Source organism: Dicentrarchus labrax, unplaced genomic scaffold (assembly GCF_905237075.1).
Source record: "Dicentrarchus labrax unplaced genomic scaffold, dlabrax2021, whole genome shotgun sequence".
NCBI lineage: Eukaryota > Metazoa > Chordata > Actinopteri > Moronidae > Dicentrarchus > Dicentrarchus labrax.
Window position 1 is genome coordinate 7,411,091 of NW_026136702.1, and position 19,037 is coordinate 7,430,127.

The window sequence follows — 19,037 nt, forward strand, 5'->3', positions numbered from 1 at the left end:
TTTAACTGGACCCCTCCTACACCTTCACCACCCCCCAAAAAATGCATAGAACATGACTGATAAATATTTTGAAACCCAGAACACCGAATCCTTAATATTGGGCTGCTGTTTCCGTGAAAACATAAATCAACCAAATCCTAACCTTTAGCTTGACTGAGTGCTGCTAGATACAGCGATGTGTTGTAATATCTCCCATGAGCAAACGCATATTTCCTCCTCAGTAAAACAGAGGAGTACCATTACTTAACTGACAGGAAACGTATACCATCTGTACTCTCATGCATGAGGCTGCATCATGAACAAAACAGCAATAAATTCCACGTTGCTCTGAGCATAGCACGCGCACACAGGAAAACACATTTGCAGAACTGCATACTACCTGATAATCAAAATCCTTGTCTCACATTCCAACTTTCCTCTGAAACACACAAACAAAAACACACACCTCTTCGGCTCAGACTTTCAGTAAAATGACACCCCTCAATAAAGATCCCGAGGGCACAGATAAGGCGATATACATCTCTTACGCCTTCGAGAATACAAGTGTATTGAATTTATAGCTTTTTAAAACAACGTTCACGTAAACACAAATTACAGGAAACTTTTATGGCCTCGCATGCATCATGAAGAAGGCATTCAACATTTGACCCCTGGACAGTTAAAACCACAGCTGGGATTTATAAAAGGAGGAGAGAAAGGTGCCTCGCTTCCCCAGTGGAAATTGGCAGATGGAAGAGGTTTACTGCTCAAACACACCAAATTCATCAGCGTATTATTTTTACTACATTCTATCAACAACAACTTGAGTTAACGCCAATGCTAACTATAGCTGTAATAGTGTAATATCTGGATCTGAAATCTAGCCAGCCACCTATAAATACACAGATGTGTTTTCTCATATCTCAGTTCCTCCTCACTCAACTCCCGCATTGTCATATTCTCCACACATTATTTCTTTCCCTGCTATTTTCAGTGTCATTACTACATTAAATTTGAGAGCATTACAAGGTTTTACACTCTTGAAATGACCCTAAAGCCATAAAGTTGAGCTCTGGAATCTCTGGAAAGCAGCAAGAGGAGCAGAACAAATTAGTCTAAATGATCCTGTATTATAGCCCCTTCATTCCCCAAATTCTCGACCCAGGGCTCCCGTCATCCTCGTGTCTATCTACCTTTAACCCCCTGCTGATCTCTATTGTAACCTGACTGACGGGTATGGAGTCACCATGAGGACACACTCACGGCTCTCCTGAGAAGCAAAACAAACCTAGTGCTAAAAAAAGGAAGAATCCAGATGAGGTCCTTTTAAGGAAGCAGTTTTGGGTCTTGAGAACTGGCAATCAAATAGAAACAAAGTGGCTTTAGTCACCACTTAAGTCTGTATATATCTGCACTGATGGCAATAATAATAATAATACTACTAATAAGAAGAAGTAACAGAAGAAGAAGAAAAATAAGAAGAATGCATCTAGCCAATTAAGGTAATAGCTGTGTCAAAATAACTCCCATGTGTTCAAAATCCCCTTAATAAACAATCAGTAGCTCTAAAGTAAAATGTACACTTAAAAATCATCATCATTTTGTGGCATCATTGACCGATACAGTGTCACAGTAGCAAAAAGTAGCTGACATGCTATGAAACACTGCTTCTTTCATTTATCGTGGGATTTTTTTAGAGGTGCATAAATGTCACAATTATTTCGGACTGTCAAATAAAAGGGCAAAGGGTAAATATAGTGCACTTGGTAGCAAACTCCTGGCACAGACAATATTTTATTGGATTTTACTCTTGAACTCATGTAATTAAAAGCATCAGCATTCTCTGAAATTTGTTGCTGTTTAGAAAGAACAACAAGCATCTGAAGACTTCCTGTCTTTGAAAGATTAACTTTTTTCAACATCCTGATAAATCTTCTCTGTGCATAAACAGGAAGCTTGTTATCAGCTCTCCTATGCAATTAATTGCAGAAGTGCATTTTCCAAAAGAATAAAGATTCCATTATAAAGTTCACAGTTGCAGATTTTTGCATCATGTTGTTGACAGTTTAAAAAATACTACACTATTATTAAATGCATTTATTTAAAAAACAAAAACAAATTTAAATCTATATAAAAACAACCCTCTGATAGACGAGATAGCAGCTCGGAGGATCAGTTCAATATGAGCAGTGTTTTAAAATGGAGTTCAGTGTGTTTGAGTCTGTTCCATCCTGGTGATAGAGGAGGTCTCCAGATGCTTCCTGCAGCTGATGTCGTCACTGTGCACAAAATCTGGGGCACTTTTACTTCAGTGTTATTGTTGGAGCCATTGTTTTTAGACAAAGCTCTGATAAAACTGCAGCAAACACACAAGTTTGTCAGATCCACCTGATGAGGGCACGTTACAGTCTCTGCAGGACATTAACAAATGTCTTGCGTATATACCACTTCCTTTGTGGCGGATCTTCCCTGTTTATATAGGAAGCTGAAGTTGATGTTGACGCCACAACATCAGGAATATACTCTAATATTAACAAATGGGTCAAGTAGTAGGGAAACAATAACAGGGTCACTGCCAGGTTGTTAAGGAAGTATCATTACGATGCCAAGTGGTGAAGTAATGACAGCCTTTTGTCTTATCCTGGTGTGGTGAAGCAAAGGCCCTATGACAGGCAGCGCTTATGACATTCAACGCGCACACACATATTCACGCTGAACACCCGTACGCATACATGTTTCCTCTACAGTGGATGTGGGAAACATGGCAAGAGAAACTCTTTCATTGTGGTCAGACTTGGCCACCCATTACGTTGCCTTGCGGTAGCATCGTGTGGCAGTAACGTGGCCAAAAGACTGCGGAAACATTTTGCCCAGCGTGCTCAGCTGCCAAAATCAACAAATCATGAAATCTGCCCAACCTTTGGCCACTCTTGATATGAGTAACAACGATGGATTTACTATGGCAACAACACAGAGAAGTCTAATGAGCAGCCATACCAAAAATAATACCTCACTTACATCTTCAATGCCCATGCATGAGAGGAACTTCATGAGAATTTTGTCCTGTTTTAATGTAACAAAAGTGTGCTGGCTGCACACTCCCAAAACAAGCCAAGAGAAGAACTGTCTAACGTTCACTCTGGCACGGCCATGTAGGGAAATCCTGACCAAAATATTACCCTGAGCTAAAATTAACCTGAATAGCTCTTCTTTAGTATCGAGTAAATGCTATTAACACTAATACTTGCAGAAAAAGCATTCAGCTGAACTTATTTATGTGACAGTGTCTATGACATTTTCCACTTGATTTATTATCGCAGTGCACTGCTCAAGTACAGTTTCTTTCATTATATTCTTTATAAATAGGTGCTTGACTGGCTGCCATGTGTAACAGAAGACAGCTGGATTTGATTAACTTCCTGCTATATACTTTCATTGTATCAGTTCTCTTGGCCTGAGGTAAATGAAACCGGGGGAACGGCATCAAGGGAATTGCACATTTCTGTTGAACTGTAAAGAGGCAAACAAAGCAGCCAGTGTGGCTGTGTCCCGGCTCTGGGTTTCCACGTGCCTGACAGTGTTAAGGCTCTGGGACTTTGTTTTACTGGGGATTCTTGGGGATGCAGTGACAGGATCTCCTGCCTTGCCATACTCTCCAGGGTTTCCTGTTTGTCTAAGTGTCAATGGGTTTTCGCATTTGTTTTGACTCTTTTAGTGGATTTCACTGAATAATGAACAGCAAATACTGTCAGGTAAATGGTCAATTACAGAAAAGCGTAGGACACCCAGTTACTTGCAGTCTTGCAGATTTTGTGGGAACCAGAATTATGTTCTGGTAACGAAACTTCCTGTCTGGTGCAAATGTTCTCTAAGGTAAAGCAACTAGAAACATACTTTAAATACTATTTTACCAAAGTCTGCAACTAACAAATATTTTCATTCAAACTTCTTTTGTCTATGGTATAACTGCATACAAGTAGCAGTTGTATAAGTAGAGTTCATCAATGAACCTGATAAGATGCATGAGAACACCAACCTCCAATAATATTGAATGGATTTGATTGTAAATCTGCGGTTTATGTTTGTTGTTGTCATGCAGGCTTTGTTTTCCAACTCTATGTAGCATGAAAAAGATGCATCTGTCCACTAAATTTAGCCTAATGAGATATGAATGAGGTACAGTGTGATGCTAACAAGCAGACACGCAGGCAGTTTAAAACATTAGCTCCTTTCAATTGAATTTGCAGAGGTAATGACACAGAGAACCTGGTTCCTTCTGTAACCCAGTCTGAACATCTCAAGCATTGTATTTTGTTTAAATCCAACATGTCTCTAGTTTTTCTATTCAGTCATATAAGAGACTGGTGGTGGCCTCAGTGCGTGTAGGTTTGACAGATAGATGTTCATCCCGCAGATGACCCAATAACAGCAGCAGCCATCAAAATAAAGTTTGATGGACCTTTAAATACTACAGTGGTGCCGAGCAAATGTTAGGGGGACATGAGATATAGGGCACATACTCAGTGGAATATAGGCCAGAGGAAAGGGAGGGGGAAAGTGAGCAGGATACTTTACGGGCTAAATTAAACAGACAACTGTTACAGGCAGGGCTTTAACTTCCTATTTTAGCTCCTCCTTGGAGACTGTGATGCATCTACAGAGATATACAATACCACACATGACCACAAATGGAATTGGCTCTTGGCATGATTTCAAGGCTCACGTGCGCTGCGTTGTGATGGGACTGCCGCAGTAAAAACACATACATGATGATGGATAAATTGCCAAAGATGTAAACATGCCACGAGATGTGATCACGGAAGAAGTGCAGAACATCTAACAAAGGTATACTTAAAGCGTGTTTTTACGAAGACAAGCAATAAATCAAAGACAAGTGAGCAGTTAAAGCGAGCCTCCAACCTTGTACTGGACACAATGAATAATAGTTGCTTTATAGTTTATAGTAAGACATATGTCACAATGTATTGTTAACATGACACCTGTTGCACTTTAAGTCTATGGACACTGATGTTCTCCACTCAACATAAAGCATGCATACATAGTTAAACAAAAAGCAGAACTTTGGTCATTTTATTTCTTATTTTTTGTTTTTATCCTTGCTAGCAGCGTGGATCTATGGATGGGAATCAATCTGAAATATATAAAAAAATATTGGATGGATTGCCATGAAATTTTGTACAGACATTCATGGTTCCCAGATGATATATCCAAGTGACTATGGCGATCCACTAACGTTTCCTTTAGCGCCACCATGAGGTTGAATGAGTGAAATGTCTTAACAGCTATTGGATGGATTGCAATGAAATTTGGTGCAGACAATGGGTGATTCTTTAACCTTTCATCTAGCACCATAATCAGGTCAAATATTACTTGATCCAATAGTGACCAAATACCTGCAAAACTAAGCATGCTTAAGCATAAGATGGTGAACATAATATTAAACCTTCCAAACTCGTACATACTGGCATACTTGTACAGTGTAGTGTCAGAAAAGAGTCTTCATGGCTGCCCTGATAACCTTACTTGCCATTTCTCTGATTACTGTAGTGTGCTCCCAATCATACCCACCCTACATAACGTACAGTAATTGAGTATGTCTAAAAAGGAAGTGAGTTACCTGTCTCATAAATAACTGCACTGCTCCAGTTTTCTGTCCTTGACGCCACAATGATTAAGTTTAATTGCTGAGGCATCTAGTTGCATGTGAATAATATTCAAAACCTTCAAGCTATTTCACTACAAGTGCTGTGGCTGGCACAGTAAGTTGAGACATTACCATACCACGGAAGGATAACATGCCAGTTGTACAAAATTGCTTAATACAACACACCAAACTGAAGAATTTCAGCTTGAAGTCGTGTTAAATGACTCATTGCCATCTCACGCACAGGAACTCTGGTCATCAGAACACTTATCATTCATCAGTCATCACTGCTAGGAACTGTTTTCCCTTTCTAAATGTGAGGTACAACTGAAGTAAAAGCCTGCATGGAGTTTATTTAGCTAAAAATAACCAAACAAAGACCATCTGGAGGGCTGGTATGCATGTTAGTCGACGCCAATGAAAACATGTTTAAAATGATCAACATGAAAGACTTGCATAATTTCAGGAGGAATTACTCTCGAAAAAAGTCAAGAGATTGAACTATTAGCTTCTGTACTCTGTGCTCTCTGCATAGCTCTTGTTATGCCCTTGTGTTCTCAACACTACATGATTTACTGAGTGTCTGCTCCAGCTTTTTACTTGATTTCAGATGGGGAAAATTGAGCATGTCTACTCTAGCCCTGTTGCTGCATGTACATTATGTAGGACAAATACAGCTTTACCAGCGCATTATTAAATTTAGCTGTTAACTGAGGTCCTTTAAAAGTGTTTATACAATTTATAAAGTCAACAAATGGGGTCGACAGATGGTCAACAGAGTTACAAACGTGAGAGTGGCTCAGAATAGCTCATGGCCTCCTTCCACCGGCCCTCATGCATCAGGGCTTGAGCAATCAACCCTGACGTGAGGGTTTTCCATCAGCAGCTCCAGCATGCAGTTCCAGTTGACACAACAGCAGCCCAGCACCCTGCTGTGACGCTAGCCTCAGTCCTGTGTTTTCACTGTATGTTTTAGATGAGAGAAGGGTGGGGCGGGGGTGCATAATCCCTAGAGGATGCAGTCGGGCTACCAGCTGGTTTCCATTAGCATACCTCTTCTGGGGAATGGGAAGACTGGCGCATGTGGGCAGACACATGAGGAAGATAAATGATCCAATTGGTCAAGCAGACTAGAGCCTCTCTCATAGTGGAGTCAGATCACCTCTGATTATGGTGATTCTTTAGCTCTTCTCTCAAGTTTGGGACAAACACATACTGTATGATGATGATGGAAGATTCATGGCAGACAGTTATCATGCTAGGTCATAATCTTTGTACCCTTTAGTTTTCATACATGTCTAAGGTCATTCAGTCTGTAAACTGTTTGGTAAGGTTGCAATTTGGGCACCACACCTTTACCATCCTGTGTGGCTTTTTTAAACTTTTGGTAACTCTGGGAATATCACCTCTGGTTTTTTGCTGCTGAGCAGGTGGAATTTGTGGCAACATATAGCATAAAAATAATAATCTACACAGCTGGGCAACCATGCTACACTTCACACGTCAGTCAAGCCAATCCAAAACTCCCACTGACAAAAGATATAATGTTATGTGCACGAAGTCACCCCAAAAGACACTCGACAGCTATAAACTGAAATATTTAAAGGAATAGTTAAATATTTTTGGAAATGTATTTATTTTGCTGTGATTCAAATGAGAAGATCAGTTTTTGTTCCTTTAATATGAAGTTGGAGCCAGGAGATGGTTAACTTTGCCTCCCTGCACATAGCAAACTAGCCTGGCTTTGTTTGCAGGTAGAAAACCAACCTACCAGCATCTCTAAAGGTCACTTCATTAGGTCTTATTTGCTCAATCCGTACAAAAACTACAAAAGCTACACCCTCCAGGAGTCACCTAGCCAAGAAAAAGTCACTTAACCCCCCATATAACAATAATAAGTTCAGTTTTTCGACATGTCAACGAAACATAATATAACATGTTAAGTGGTAAGCTTTACAGGTGTATTCTTTTTACTGTTTCCACCTGTTTCCAGTATTTATGCTAAGCTAAGCTAACTGCCTCCTGGCTCCAGATTGATAATGAACAGCCAGACATGAGTGTGGCATCAATCTTCTCATCTAACTCTCAGCATGAAAGCAAATACGTACATTTCCCGAATAGGTTTCCGACAATTTCCCAAAAACATCAAAGCACAATTTCATCCAGGCCCTTTGGTGCCTGAACAAACCGACAGAGCTGCACAGTACGTCTTGTCCCTGAAGTAACTTGTGGCCTGATGGATGGCACTTAAAGTATAAGTGTGTTTATTTCACAGCCAGAGAGATGCCACAGATATGTGGCAGCTAAGAGCTACAACTGAGTGATAATTTACTCGGCCACCCACAAACCTGATGTTTGGTTCAAGTGTTGATATGTCAGACTTACTTTGGGCAGAAACACTGTTTTACATGACTTACCCTCCTGTTAAAGGTCTGTGTGTTGAAACTTAGATGGAGAAAAGTGAGAATTTAAATTTAAATTCTTCTATCCAGGTTTACTGAAGAACCTGGATAAACACATGCCAGACATCACTGATAACTGTGATGTGTATGTTGTGACGAGTACAGGAGCTCATTGCTACAACTGCTCTGTGTGATATACACTCATTATAGTCTGAATGGTTGACGGAAGAGAGGCAGGCATGGTAATGACAGCCCCCCTCAGTTGGCAGCTCAGCCTCCCACGGTGAAAGCGCCTGGAGAGCACAGTTAAGAATGCCTGTGAAATTTACAGGCCTGCAGTGGGCCTCCGTATTAGAGGAGGTGAAACAAGGATGGTGCCCTCAGGACGGGGACCCTCACTGAGGCTACGCGGCTAAATCACAGAGGAACACAATAGAGGGACTATGCAGCGACAAAGGAGACTCTGTTTCCTGTTTCTGTCTGTTTCTGCAGACGCACACTTGAGCAGCATGGTTTCATGAACCATCAAGCGCCTGACTATTACCTTTAACCTAACCCAGCAGCATGACACAAAGAGCTTCCCAGCAGATGCCTGTGGATCCGTAGCCGTAAGCTACAGCGGCCACTGCTCTTACATAACTATACGATATGTGACGGCCCTTAACTTATTTTGACATTAAAACATTTCTGTTGTTTTGATCTGTCTAAACATTTTTAGCCGGAAGCTTACGGACTTTGACATGCCAACAAAAAACTACAAAAATAGATAAGAAAGAAAAACAGAGCACATAAGCAAATAACTCATATCACACGTCAACATTGCGGGATGAGAGCGCTCAAGGCCATGGGAAAGATCAGCTGAGGACATGAGCAGCACATGGACAACACAACACAAACAGAGCCAGCACTGAGAGCAGAAAATCCAGCTTTACCTTAACGTAGGCAGTGTAGCGCTGGCACTCCTCCCTGTTGATGTCCAGGCTGAGCTGCTGGCTCATCTGGCTGATCTGGGATCCGCTCTGAGTGAAGTAGACTCGCGAAGGCTGGCTCTTCTGTCGTTTATCCACATCAGCTGTCAAGTTATACAGCAACTCTGAGAAGAGAGAGAAACACTATTACACATAATATCAACTGACAGTGATGGTTCTTTAAATAAAGATAATGTTGAGAAACTCTTTAAGTATGCAGGGTTTGGTTTTCTGGTAACTACCATCAAAACATGAGAAAAAATAAATTATCACTTGTTGCAGTAAAATGAGTTAGAGGGAAGATGGGAACATGTTTGACATTTCTTGGTCAAATCATCTGATATTACTTTAACTTAACAAGAGCCCTTTGTCTGCTGTTGTGTAATGAAAACCGCTAATTTCAGTAGATTTTAACGTGATGTGTGCATAGGTTTGCTACTGGGATGAAAACTGTCTTAGAATTTAATTTGACATACAAAATAATAATAATACGTTAGCTGGAATGACTGAGGACTAACCTATCCATAGAGACAGCGTTTTTTTGTGCCAATATTTTTACAGCTTAAGGTGAGCAGACAAGAATTAACAAAAAAAGGAAATTAATTTTCCAGTTGGAGGGGCAGGACTAGTATTACTGTGAAAGAAAACATTCCTGTTGGACCCACCCCTGGCTTCAGTAACATTGACACACAGAACAACTTCAAATCTATTTTCAAATGAGAAATCCTAAGCATGAAGTCAAACATTACCAAGATTTCCGAGAAAACCATATAAGGACCTCCGGCCATTTAAAATCCTCTGAATGAATCAGCCTCAGTCTGTAGTAATTGCTTCAAGAGGGTGTTACTGGTAAAACAGTGGGAAGGGTGGCAAACACACCCCAGTTGGACCAAAGCCTACTGTTTCCCCTTCGTCCAACAGAGAGAGAACGCCATGAGCTCACTCCAGAGGAGGCAAAAGGAAGGTTTCATTATGGGAGTCACCGAACACATGGTGCTGCACTTTCCATGGCGTTAGCCAGACGGCAAAACAGAGAAGCTTTATTCCTGCGAGCCAGGACGAAGTCATTATGTAACGACAGGGCTCCTGCTTCCCTGGGGGGTTGTGAATGACCACACCCAAAAACTGGAACAGGACTGCACCTCAGCACTCAACAGGCGCCGCACCCAAGAGCCAGTTAGCAAAGGCCGAAGGGTAAACCATCGGCTAAAGGCACTAACACTCAGGCCAAAGGCTAACCACACTGACCGTCTCCAAACACGGGGAGAATTGCTCAGCTTGTTTACAAATTTTCCCCATTTAAAAGACTAAAAGTTCAAGGAGTATGAATTTCACTTCCTCACAACACAAGAACCATAATATATAGCATCTGCAAGAGTTTGACAGCATTGTTGATCAACATCATGATTTATGGCTTTTATTCACTTATAAGAAAGTCCCTGTGCCTGGACGCTGCTCGCCAAGAAATACCACAACTGTTAAACCACAACTTTTTACATTTTTGGTTATATGGATTAAACAAATGGTACAACGTGTTAATTATTAAGCTTTAGAGGAGGAGTTGTATACTTTAGTGTAAGTTTTATACTTTAGAGGAGAGCCAGGCTAGCCCCCACTGCTTCAATTCTTCAAACTAAGCTAAGCTAAGCGTCCTGGCTCCAGCCTTGTATAGTACACAGACACAGAGAGCTATCAATCTTCTGACTCTCTGCAAGAAAGCTAATAATAATACAATTTCCCAATATATATATATAATATATAGAACTATTCCTTTAAGCCACAATATTAAAATGTGATTAAACGTCTTTATTTTCAGTCTATCCTCTACTTATAGTTTACCCTTGCTATTGTAGAAATAGGTTTTGTTTTGTTTGAGTGGGTAAGAGCCCACAGGTGGTTTAGAGGTCCTTTCAGAGTTGACTGATAACCTTTGTAAGGTTTGTCCTCACCTATTTGTCCGGGGAGCTGTCTTCCCCGGAAGCGCATGCAGACGGTGAGATTGAAGCAGTTTAGGTTCAGGTGGCCCTCGTGGCACTGCGGCACAGAGATGTTGATGGAGACGGGCAGAAAGATGGAGACATCCACTGTAATGACAGGCCGGGTCCTGCAACCACACAAACCGACACAGGAACAAAGCGTGGGAGAGACCGGACATTAAAACGACTCAGAGGTAGAAAGAAAATACTGCAGTGTCACAGAGAATGATCCAGTTACTCACCTCAGCAGTACCACACTATCTGACATAAAAGCTCCAATAGTGATATCTGCAACAAAAAAACCCGGAAACATGATTAATTTGGAAAGCCATACAGAAGATATTATATTAATGCAACATCTGCTGACAGCACTCTTTACACCTGCAAATCCAGAACAATGCACAGAGGTCTTTAACTGTCATGCTGGCTAAGTCTCAATGTCAGCTGTGGAATGCAGTAAACAAGATGCCTCTATCACGAGTCTTTGCACTGCTGTTGCAAGAGGATGAGAGTCAAAAACCCATGAGGGTGCAAAAACAAATAATAATCTCATCCTTTCTAATTTGTTTTTATGTTATTTTCCTGATGGAAAATCTTTCAGACGTTCATCTAACATGGTCTGGCTGTACCTGCGTATCCGTTGCCATCCATGTCAACATTGCCGGAGATTGACTGGCCAAACATCTGCAGACCAGGGTTTACACTGCGCCCAGATAGTTTCTGTAACAGATGATACCAGCCTTTAAACAACACATGGCAGCCAACATGGAAAAAAGAAAACACTGCATGATCTGTTTTTGTTCTGCGTTTGTTTTTCATAGATGAACGTTCTCTGCTTTAGGTAAAAAACAGATTTGGTAGCTTAGCATTAAGACTGTAAACAGGGGGAATCAGCTAGCCTGGCTCTCTCCAGAGTTCGAAAATACACCTACATGTTACATATTGTTTGTTTAATCTGCACATAAACAAGCTGTTGGCCAAGAAATCCATGCGAAACCACAACTTGTTGTTTTTAAATGTTTTTGTTGTTGTATGGATTATACAAACGAGATCAATTCTGTTAATTAGAGAGCTTCAGAGGTGCTGGTAGGTGGATTTTTTGTAGCCGTTGTCCTCAGTCTTTATGCTAAGCTAAGCTACTCGCCTCCAGTATTGAGCTCTGTACGTAACACATGTGTGATGGGATCCATACCACATGAGTGGAATGGATCTTTGATTATCAAATCATTCCTTTAATATATTATTTAATATATTTTCCTTTGAATAATTACAATGACGTGTCACTGCCTCACAATGTTAGACACACGACTGCTCCTAAAATACACCACTGTCTGTGCCTTAATCTTGAATAATTGTTGTAATACTGATTCAAAAGGAGAAACTCTTTGACAAAACAAGTACTAAGTAGTGGTGATGATGGTCTACTACTCTAATAAAAATATTTTTAACACTGAAATACTTTGCAGTCACTAAGAAAAAGGAGCCCATGAAGAACAGCTTGTTCCTTATTCAGAGCTGCGGTGGTCCTATGTGTATTCCCGTGGCTACTTCACCACCTGCGACTTTACCACACATTATGCAGCTACTTCAACAGCTACTGTGTCAATACACAAGGTGAACACATGGTTTTCATCAAAATTTAGCAAGCGTTGGTAAAGCTGTAGAGAAACTACAACATCTAGAAATGAAGGAAAACAGAATCACATTATGATATTCCTTTGTTTACTATGAAAAATGTCATTAAAATAAATTAGATATATGATATACAGTGTTGTCTGACACTAGGAAAAGTTCTTACCATGGAGTATTTGCTGATGATTCCTGTGGCATCCCCATGGTAGATATAAACTGCTCCTCCGTAGTCATCCTCTTTAGGTGCTCCTATGGCTACATCTGAACAAACAGTGGACAAAAAAAGTGTTTCTGTGAAAAGTCGGCATAGAAATGAATGAGTAAGCAAATGACTGTGTGTGTTTGTGAATGTGTACAAAAGCTTTCATTAACCCCCTGTTTACTTTCAGCTGGCCAGTGCCTGGGAAAACAAGCTGTTACAGTAAGACTCTTAATAGACAATTAAGTGTTGTTAGTGGCCATAAAAACTTGTGCGACCTCTGAGAGAGTGGAAACACGACTATAAAGTGCTGGCGAGAGCACTGAAACAACGTCTCCTTATCCCATTTCCACAGCAAGTCCATATATAAACTTTCTTTTTATAAACCAAAACACTTCCATGCCATGTGGTGCACATACCAAAACAGAAATGGTAAAAGAATGGCACTTTCTTAAGTGAATACCACACAATAATGAACTCATTATGTAGAGGGAGAATTAAACAAGTAATTTGTTAGTGAAACCAAATGTGTATTATGATTTCTACAGTAGTTCTTTTAAATTAAATGGTAGCACTTTAGTAGTAAATAATAGATTGTCAGTCTGGCTCTTTCCACACCCCGAGAGTGACGAGTTACAAGATGAGTTATACTTCCCAGCTGCCATCTTTCTCCACACACACACACACACGCACAGTGTGCCAGGCTGCAAGCCTCAAGGCGTATCTCACACAGAGATGAAACCGGGCAGCAACTTCCAGTCTCGAGTGTGAGGCGGACGCCAAGTTGAGCCCTCAGAGCCAAGCCGTGCAAGTGCCAGGAAAACAGACAGCGTAAATGTATGTCTGTGTGTGTGTGTGGATCATTTGGTTTGTGTCTGGATGACTCTGTGCACTGAAGGGTGAGAGAGGGCAATATTTTCTGAAGATCCTCCTCACCGCAGGGTAATCGAAACAAAATGTCTGTGAAAATGAGGGGTTTGTTGCACCTAGTGAGCATCTCAACTGGCCAACATTTGCTTGTGGTCTGATGTGAGGAGTATAAACTGTGTGACTTTATATCTCGTCAGATGACAGGAGAAAGAGCTTTGTTGCAACAATGTCACACTAACAGCACTGAATACTATTCCAAAGTGGTTGCCATTGCCTGGATTATAGATTCATAGACCACTGGGGGGCCATTACGAGGCTTATATATATAAAACACGACCCCGATCTGAGTTCTGACCTCTCACCAGTGGCTCCAGTGTTACGAAGGGTTTACATGCCCAGACAAAGTTTCGTGGTTAAAGGACAATACCCGTAGTTTTGAATTTAAAGACTTGAGATTTCTCCTTTCTGGTGCATTCAAGAACTTTCTGGCATCTGAGACCTACATTTGTTTTAGTTTGTATTGCAGAAGCTGATTCATAAGGATCATTTCGAAAAGACTTTCTGCTCTTAATATATCGCTGCACAACAGTTTAAATAAAAACAGATTAAATTAAAAACAGTGCCTGCCTGCAAGGATGGAAGGCAATCTTGAAACTTTTTGCCTAGTTGGTCAGCACTAAAGTAAAACACAAGAGATTTGTGTTTAACGGACTAAAACATGTTAAACCCCCAGCGTCGTCCTTTTTCCTCCCAACTTTTTGGCTTTTGACCCCTTAAAGTAAATCAGAGTCGACTTGTGACACCTTGACACAAGTCTCAGATGTCTATCAGTTAACAGCAGTTCATTTAAAGAGTGATTTCCCCCCTCAGGTTGTGGTAAAACAACCTGAAATGTGTGAAAGAAGTGAAACAAAAAACAAACAAAACTTTTCTGTTGCAGAACTTTTCTTTTTGGCTATTAATCATCTCACAATCCCTCAAGATTTATGTTGTGACCCACTGAAGGAATCCTGACCCACAGGTTGGGAATTTCTATTTTAAGAATCTCTATTTCTGTCTTCCCACTGGCAAAATGCAAAATGTTTAAACACTGAGTGTACTATTCCTTTTAAAACATATAAATACTAATACAATAAGTATATAAGTACTTTTTACTGACCTTGATATCCATCATCATCTATGTCTCCGATTGCGGTAATGCATTCTCCAAAGTGTGCATTGAAAGCATTGTCGCCACTCAAAACACGTTCCTCCTCCATCACCCCCTGAAAACAGAAGCCGGCAAGATAACAGTTTATATACTGAGCTGACAGTAAACTGCTGCAGTGAAATTATTGCAGGTTTTCTCCGATAAAAATCTTTGGCCACGACTGCAGTTAGTAGGCTTTTATCCAAACAGACAGTCAACTTCCTCGCAAAATAACTCATAAATATAAAATGTACAAACAGTAGCTCTAGTCCTGGTCAGTTAAATAATCTCACTGCCGAATCACACAATTCTCCACTGTTTTATTCTCGTATCCAGATAACAAACATGGTCAGAAAGAAATCAAACACGAGCAGAGCTAAAAATTCGACACTGCGGGCAGTAATAACTGTACAGAAAGGTACATCTGCGTCGTTCAAAGAGAGAGACTGGACATATACTGTAGTAAAATAAACCTGCAAGTTATGCTATCATGTTCCCACTGACCCACAGATCCCACTCACATTGCCCTTGCTGAGGTACACAGACACCTGGCCCTCATCCCGGAGCTGGCTGTGCATGGGTGCCCCCACCAGTAGGTCCGACAGGCCGTCCTGGTTCAGATCAACTGCACACAATGAGGAGCCAAAGTAAGAGCCCATCTGGAACCAAGCCGAGCCACAGAGCAATGGGTCAGATCACAGACACTTCTTCTTCAGTTCATATGATTGACATAAGATTCACACGCTGACTGGATTTATTTCCCCTTAGACCAATATTAAAGGAATATTTACACAACTTATGTCCTAAAGCTGGCCTGACTTCCTTGTATTCAGTCTGAATGGAAAGCATTAGCTACCTCCCTGGCTTTGGTTCCTGGCAAGTGTGTTCCTTCTTTAAATCGCTGTCTAAACACTTAACACAGACATAAACAGTGAAGTTCTGACAACAAAGCAATTAGAGTAGCGTGTCTGCAACGCAACCACATGATCCCTGAGGAAAATCAGGTTAAAAAAATTCTGTTGTGCTGTTCCTGATGAAAAAGTATAGTATAACAATAGCCTCAATGTAAAATATGTGCTGTGTAATGATTAAAAACAGGGATAGACTGTAAGACCACATCCAAGCTCATACCATTTTCCCTGAGGCTTGAAAACTCTTCACCAAAGACACACCATCGATTTTGAAAATGTAAACCTGTGCAGGAGAAAAACAAATCACTGTAGCGAGCGACACAAGAGGAGTTCAACAGCTGGAAACAAGTCAAAAGATGAAGTGCCTACTTTCCCACTGCCGCTGTGCTGAGGTGCCCCTGCAGCTATGTCTATTACATTAGGAGAAGAGAAGTGTCCAGCAGTCACAGCGTAGCCTGGAGACACAGACAATAATCAGTCACAGCTCCTTTGATATCCTGATATATTTCACATTCAACACAGCTATGCTCAGTCTCACCGAGGTAGCTGTATCTGTGGGAGTCGACATCTTCTTTGTTTGGGCTGTAGAAGGAGTCAGACGTCAGGTTGTACACCTTGATCGTCCCGGTCCAGTAGTATGACCCCGGTGCCCCCATCACCACCAGCTCCTGTAAATTAAAACACCCCCCAAAACATTCATTCAGATGATTCTGAGTCACCTTCTATCTGCACTGCAATATCCTGCTGGAGAAAAGAGGGAAAAAAGAAAAGTGCTACTGGGTGAACGTCTGGTTAACCAATGGCCACAGACTGGTTTGTGTTATCTGCCCTTAACCACACAACCAGACGGCATGCCAGCCGATGCTGCCTCCTTTGATGTGATGAGGAATTCAGAGCCTGAACAAAATTGACAGCTGTAAAATGAGTCGTTCACAGCGTTTTGTTGTGATGCTCCACAGCTATTAAAGGGACCAGAGCAGCACAATTAAGATGCTCTGTTTCAACCAAACAAAGCTGTACCGCTGCTCACCACTTCCTTTTCCTTTCTTTACACAACTGATGTTATCTGTCTCAGAGTATGCATAGCTACCACTGAGAACTCAAACAAACTGAACAACACAGCAAGGACCTTACTCTGCAGTATGCATCCGCTGTGCCGTGGTGTCAAACATCTGGGCACCACCAGGCATATGCACCATGGTTCAGACAGGGATAAGGTTTAACAGTTGGACATCTTTTCTTTAAATTCCTCAAATTCTTCCAAGGAAGGGGGGGGATTGTTCAAATGCTTTAACAGATCAACCCTGACGTCCTCATTGTCCTCATCTGGGGGAAAAAAGTGGGTTTGATGATTTTGTCTTTGGTTTTAAAACAGTAGGTTCATTGTGGAATCCAACAGAGTATTTTCTTTCCTGAAGCCAGAAGCCTTCTCTCTAGTATTTACAGGTTTCACATGATGATGTCGACTGAACCATCTCATGCTTCAGGAAAATGTCCTAAACTAGATTGACACCTGTGCAGTCATTTCCAGCTTTTAAATTATGTTTCGGGGATTTACATAATAAAGTAATGAAACTAAAGCCAACTTAACATTGCGTCATACGCTGCTTTGGAGCCGGAGTCTTAATAACAGCCGTGAACCACACTTTCAAAGGCTCTTTGATGCTGCGTTGAAACACACACGTCAAAGAATCTGCGGTGAAATGTTCAACAAGTTAGCAGGCAGATCATGTGAAATTATCCTATTTTTGTATCTGTGACAGGAAAACTGTTTTTAAAAGCTAAGCCTTCATTATCGGTTTATCTGCTGTCTATTTTCTACATTAATCATTTGATCTATCAAATGTCAGAAAATTGAGAGAAATGTCCAAAACTGTTTCCCACAGCCCAAGGGGACATCTTAAAATGTCTTGTTTTGTCCGTCCAAGAGTCCAAAACCCAAAAATATTCAGTGTACAACGAGAAAAGCAGCAAATCCTAACAGTCTGCTCAAAAAGTGACTAAATCAATGTTCACACAGCTGTTGATTAATGTTCTGTTGATCCACTAATTGATTAGTTCATTGTCACTCTAACTACACTACAATAAAATAATGTTATTCAATATAAGTAAAATAAAGAGAAACTAAGGGCACAGCTGTGCTCCGAGGACACATTTTAAGTTACTCAGAGTCTACTGTACTTTACTGTATGTCCAAAATTGAGCGTAAGTGTAATTCGAGACTTGAAAAGGACCTTTGCAGAACATGCCGCTCACGGGCAACATCAGGAAAGAATTACATTGTAAATGTATAGAAAACAAAATGTCTAAACTGGTCAAATATACATTTTCAAATTGAATTGTATTTCACATATGCACATTTTTTTTCCCTGTCAAACTTGATTTTTTTCCTCAACTGCATTTATACGTTAAAATTATTTGACCTTCCTCTCACCACTTCTGCTCCCAGCGTCGTCTTTCTACAGACAAACATGCAGGAGAACAAAAGGTATCGTACAACCGAGGATGATGTCAGACAGAAGTGCATCTGTGCTATAGATAAAAGGGAACTTCTATTTTCTTAAACACTTTATCTCGTGGAACCACACCAGGTCAAGTGAGGTTGTTGCAACCTTTCCTATGGAAACAGTTATCAGCAGTTAGTCAGCAGAGTGCTGGCTGCTTTGATACAAATACTATAATATGTATATCTGACTGTAGAATTCAGATTTTCCACATCATTTGACATCTTAAACAACTTGAGGGGGAAATAGCCCCCTCAGCCACATATATATATAACTTCTCTGCTAACTAGCTCCATAACACCAGAGAGACAAAGTCAACAAAGAGTGAGGGAAAAAAGGTTCTTTGAAACATCAGGCATGTGGTAATGTTAACGGCAATCACACTTTAAAGTGAGAGAATGAGAGAATGCCTCCCTTGATAATAAAAAAAAGACGATTGAGCTGATTGATGAAGCTTCGTGATTGTCCAGACAGCAGAGTTTAGATGACACAAAACAACTGTCTCTATGTTAGACTAACAGAAAGAGAGCATTACATGGATTAAGAAGATGAACAAGCACTGTTACTGACCTCCGTAAAAACTCCCGCTATCCCGGCTTGGCACGAGCCATGCTCTTCCCCATACTTCTGCTTATAGTCTGTAAGAAAAAACAAACCACAAATTATTTCACTGTGTGCTTGAGCCAGCGTTTACTGGAGTTTTTCCTGCATTCCATATGGAGCTAGTCAAGAGCCCAGTCCC

At 40.8% G+C, this 19,037-nt stretch overlaps 1 protein-coding gene across 1 annotated transcript in view; it reads right to left on the minus strand.

Moving 5' to 3' along the window:
* itga9 (integrin, alpha 9) overlaps positions 1 to 19,037 on the minus strand; it is a 49,302-nt gene that overhangs the window by 23,318 nt on the left and 6,947 nt on the right. The window contains exons 5-15 of the mRNA XM_051377271.1: positions 18,866 to 18,933; positions 16,330 to 16,459; positions 16,161 to 16,246; positions 16,012 to 16,074; positions 15,402 to 15,539; positions 14,851 to 14,956; positions 12,789 to 12,883; positions 11,620 to 11,710; positions 11,233 to 11,278; positions 10,964 to 11,118; positions 8,979 to 9,139 (exon numbers count right to left, since the gene is read on the minus strand). Of these exons, the coding sequence (XP_051233231.1) occupies positions 8,979 to 9,139; positions 10,964 to 11,118; positions 11,233 to 11,278; positions 11,620 to 11,710; positions 12,789 to 12,883; positions 14,851 to 14,956; positions 15,402 to 15,539; positions 16,012 to 16,074; positions 16,161 to 16,246; positions 16,330 to 16,459; positions 18,866 to 18,933 (1,139 nt within the window). The remainder of the gene's footprint in view (positions 1 to 8,978; positions 9,140 to 10,963; positions 11,119 to 11,232; positions 11,279 to 11,619; positions 11,711 to 12,788; positions 12,884 to 14,850; positions 14,957 to 15,401; positions 15,540 to 16,011; positions 16,075 to 16,160; positions 16,247 to 16,329; positions 16,460 to 18,865; positions 18,934 to 19,037) is intronic.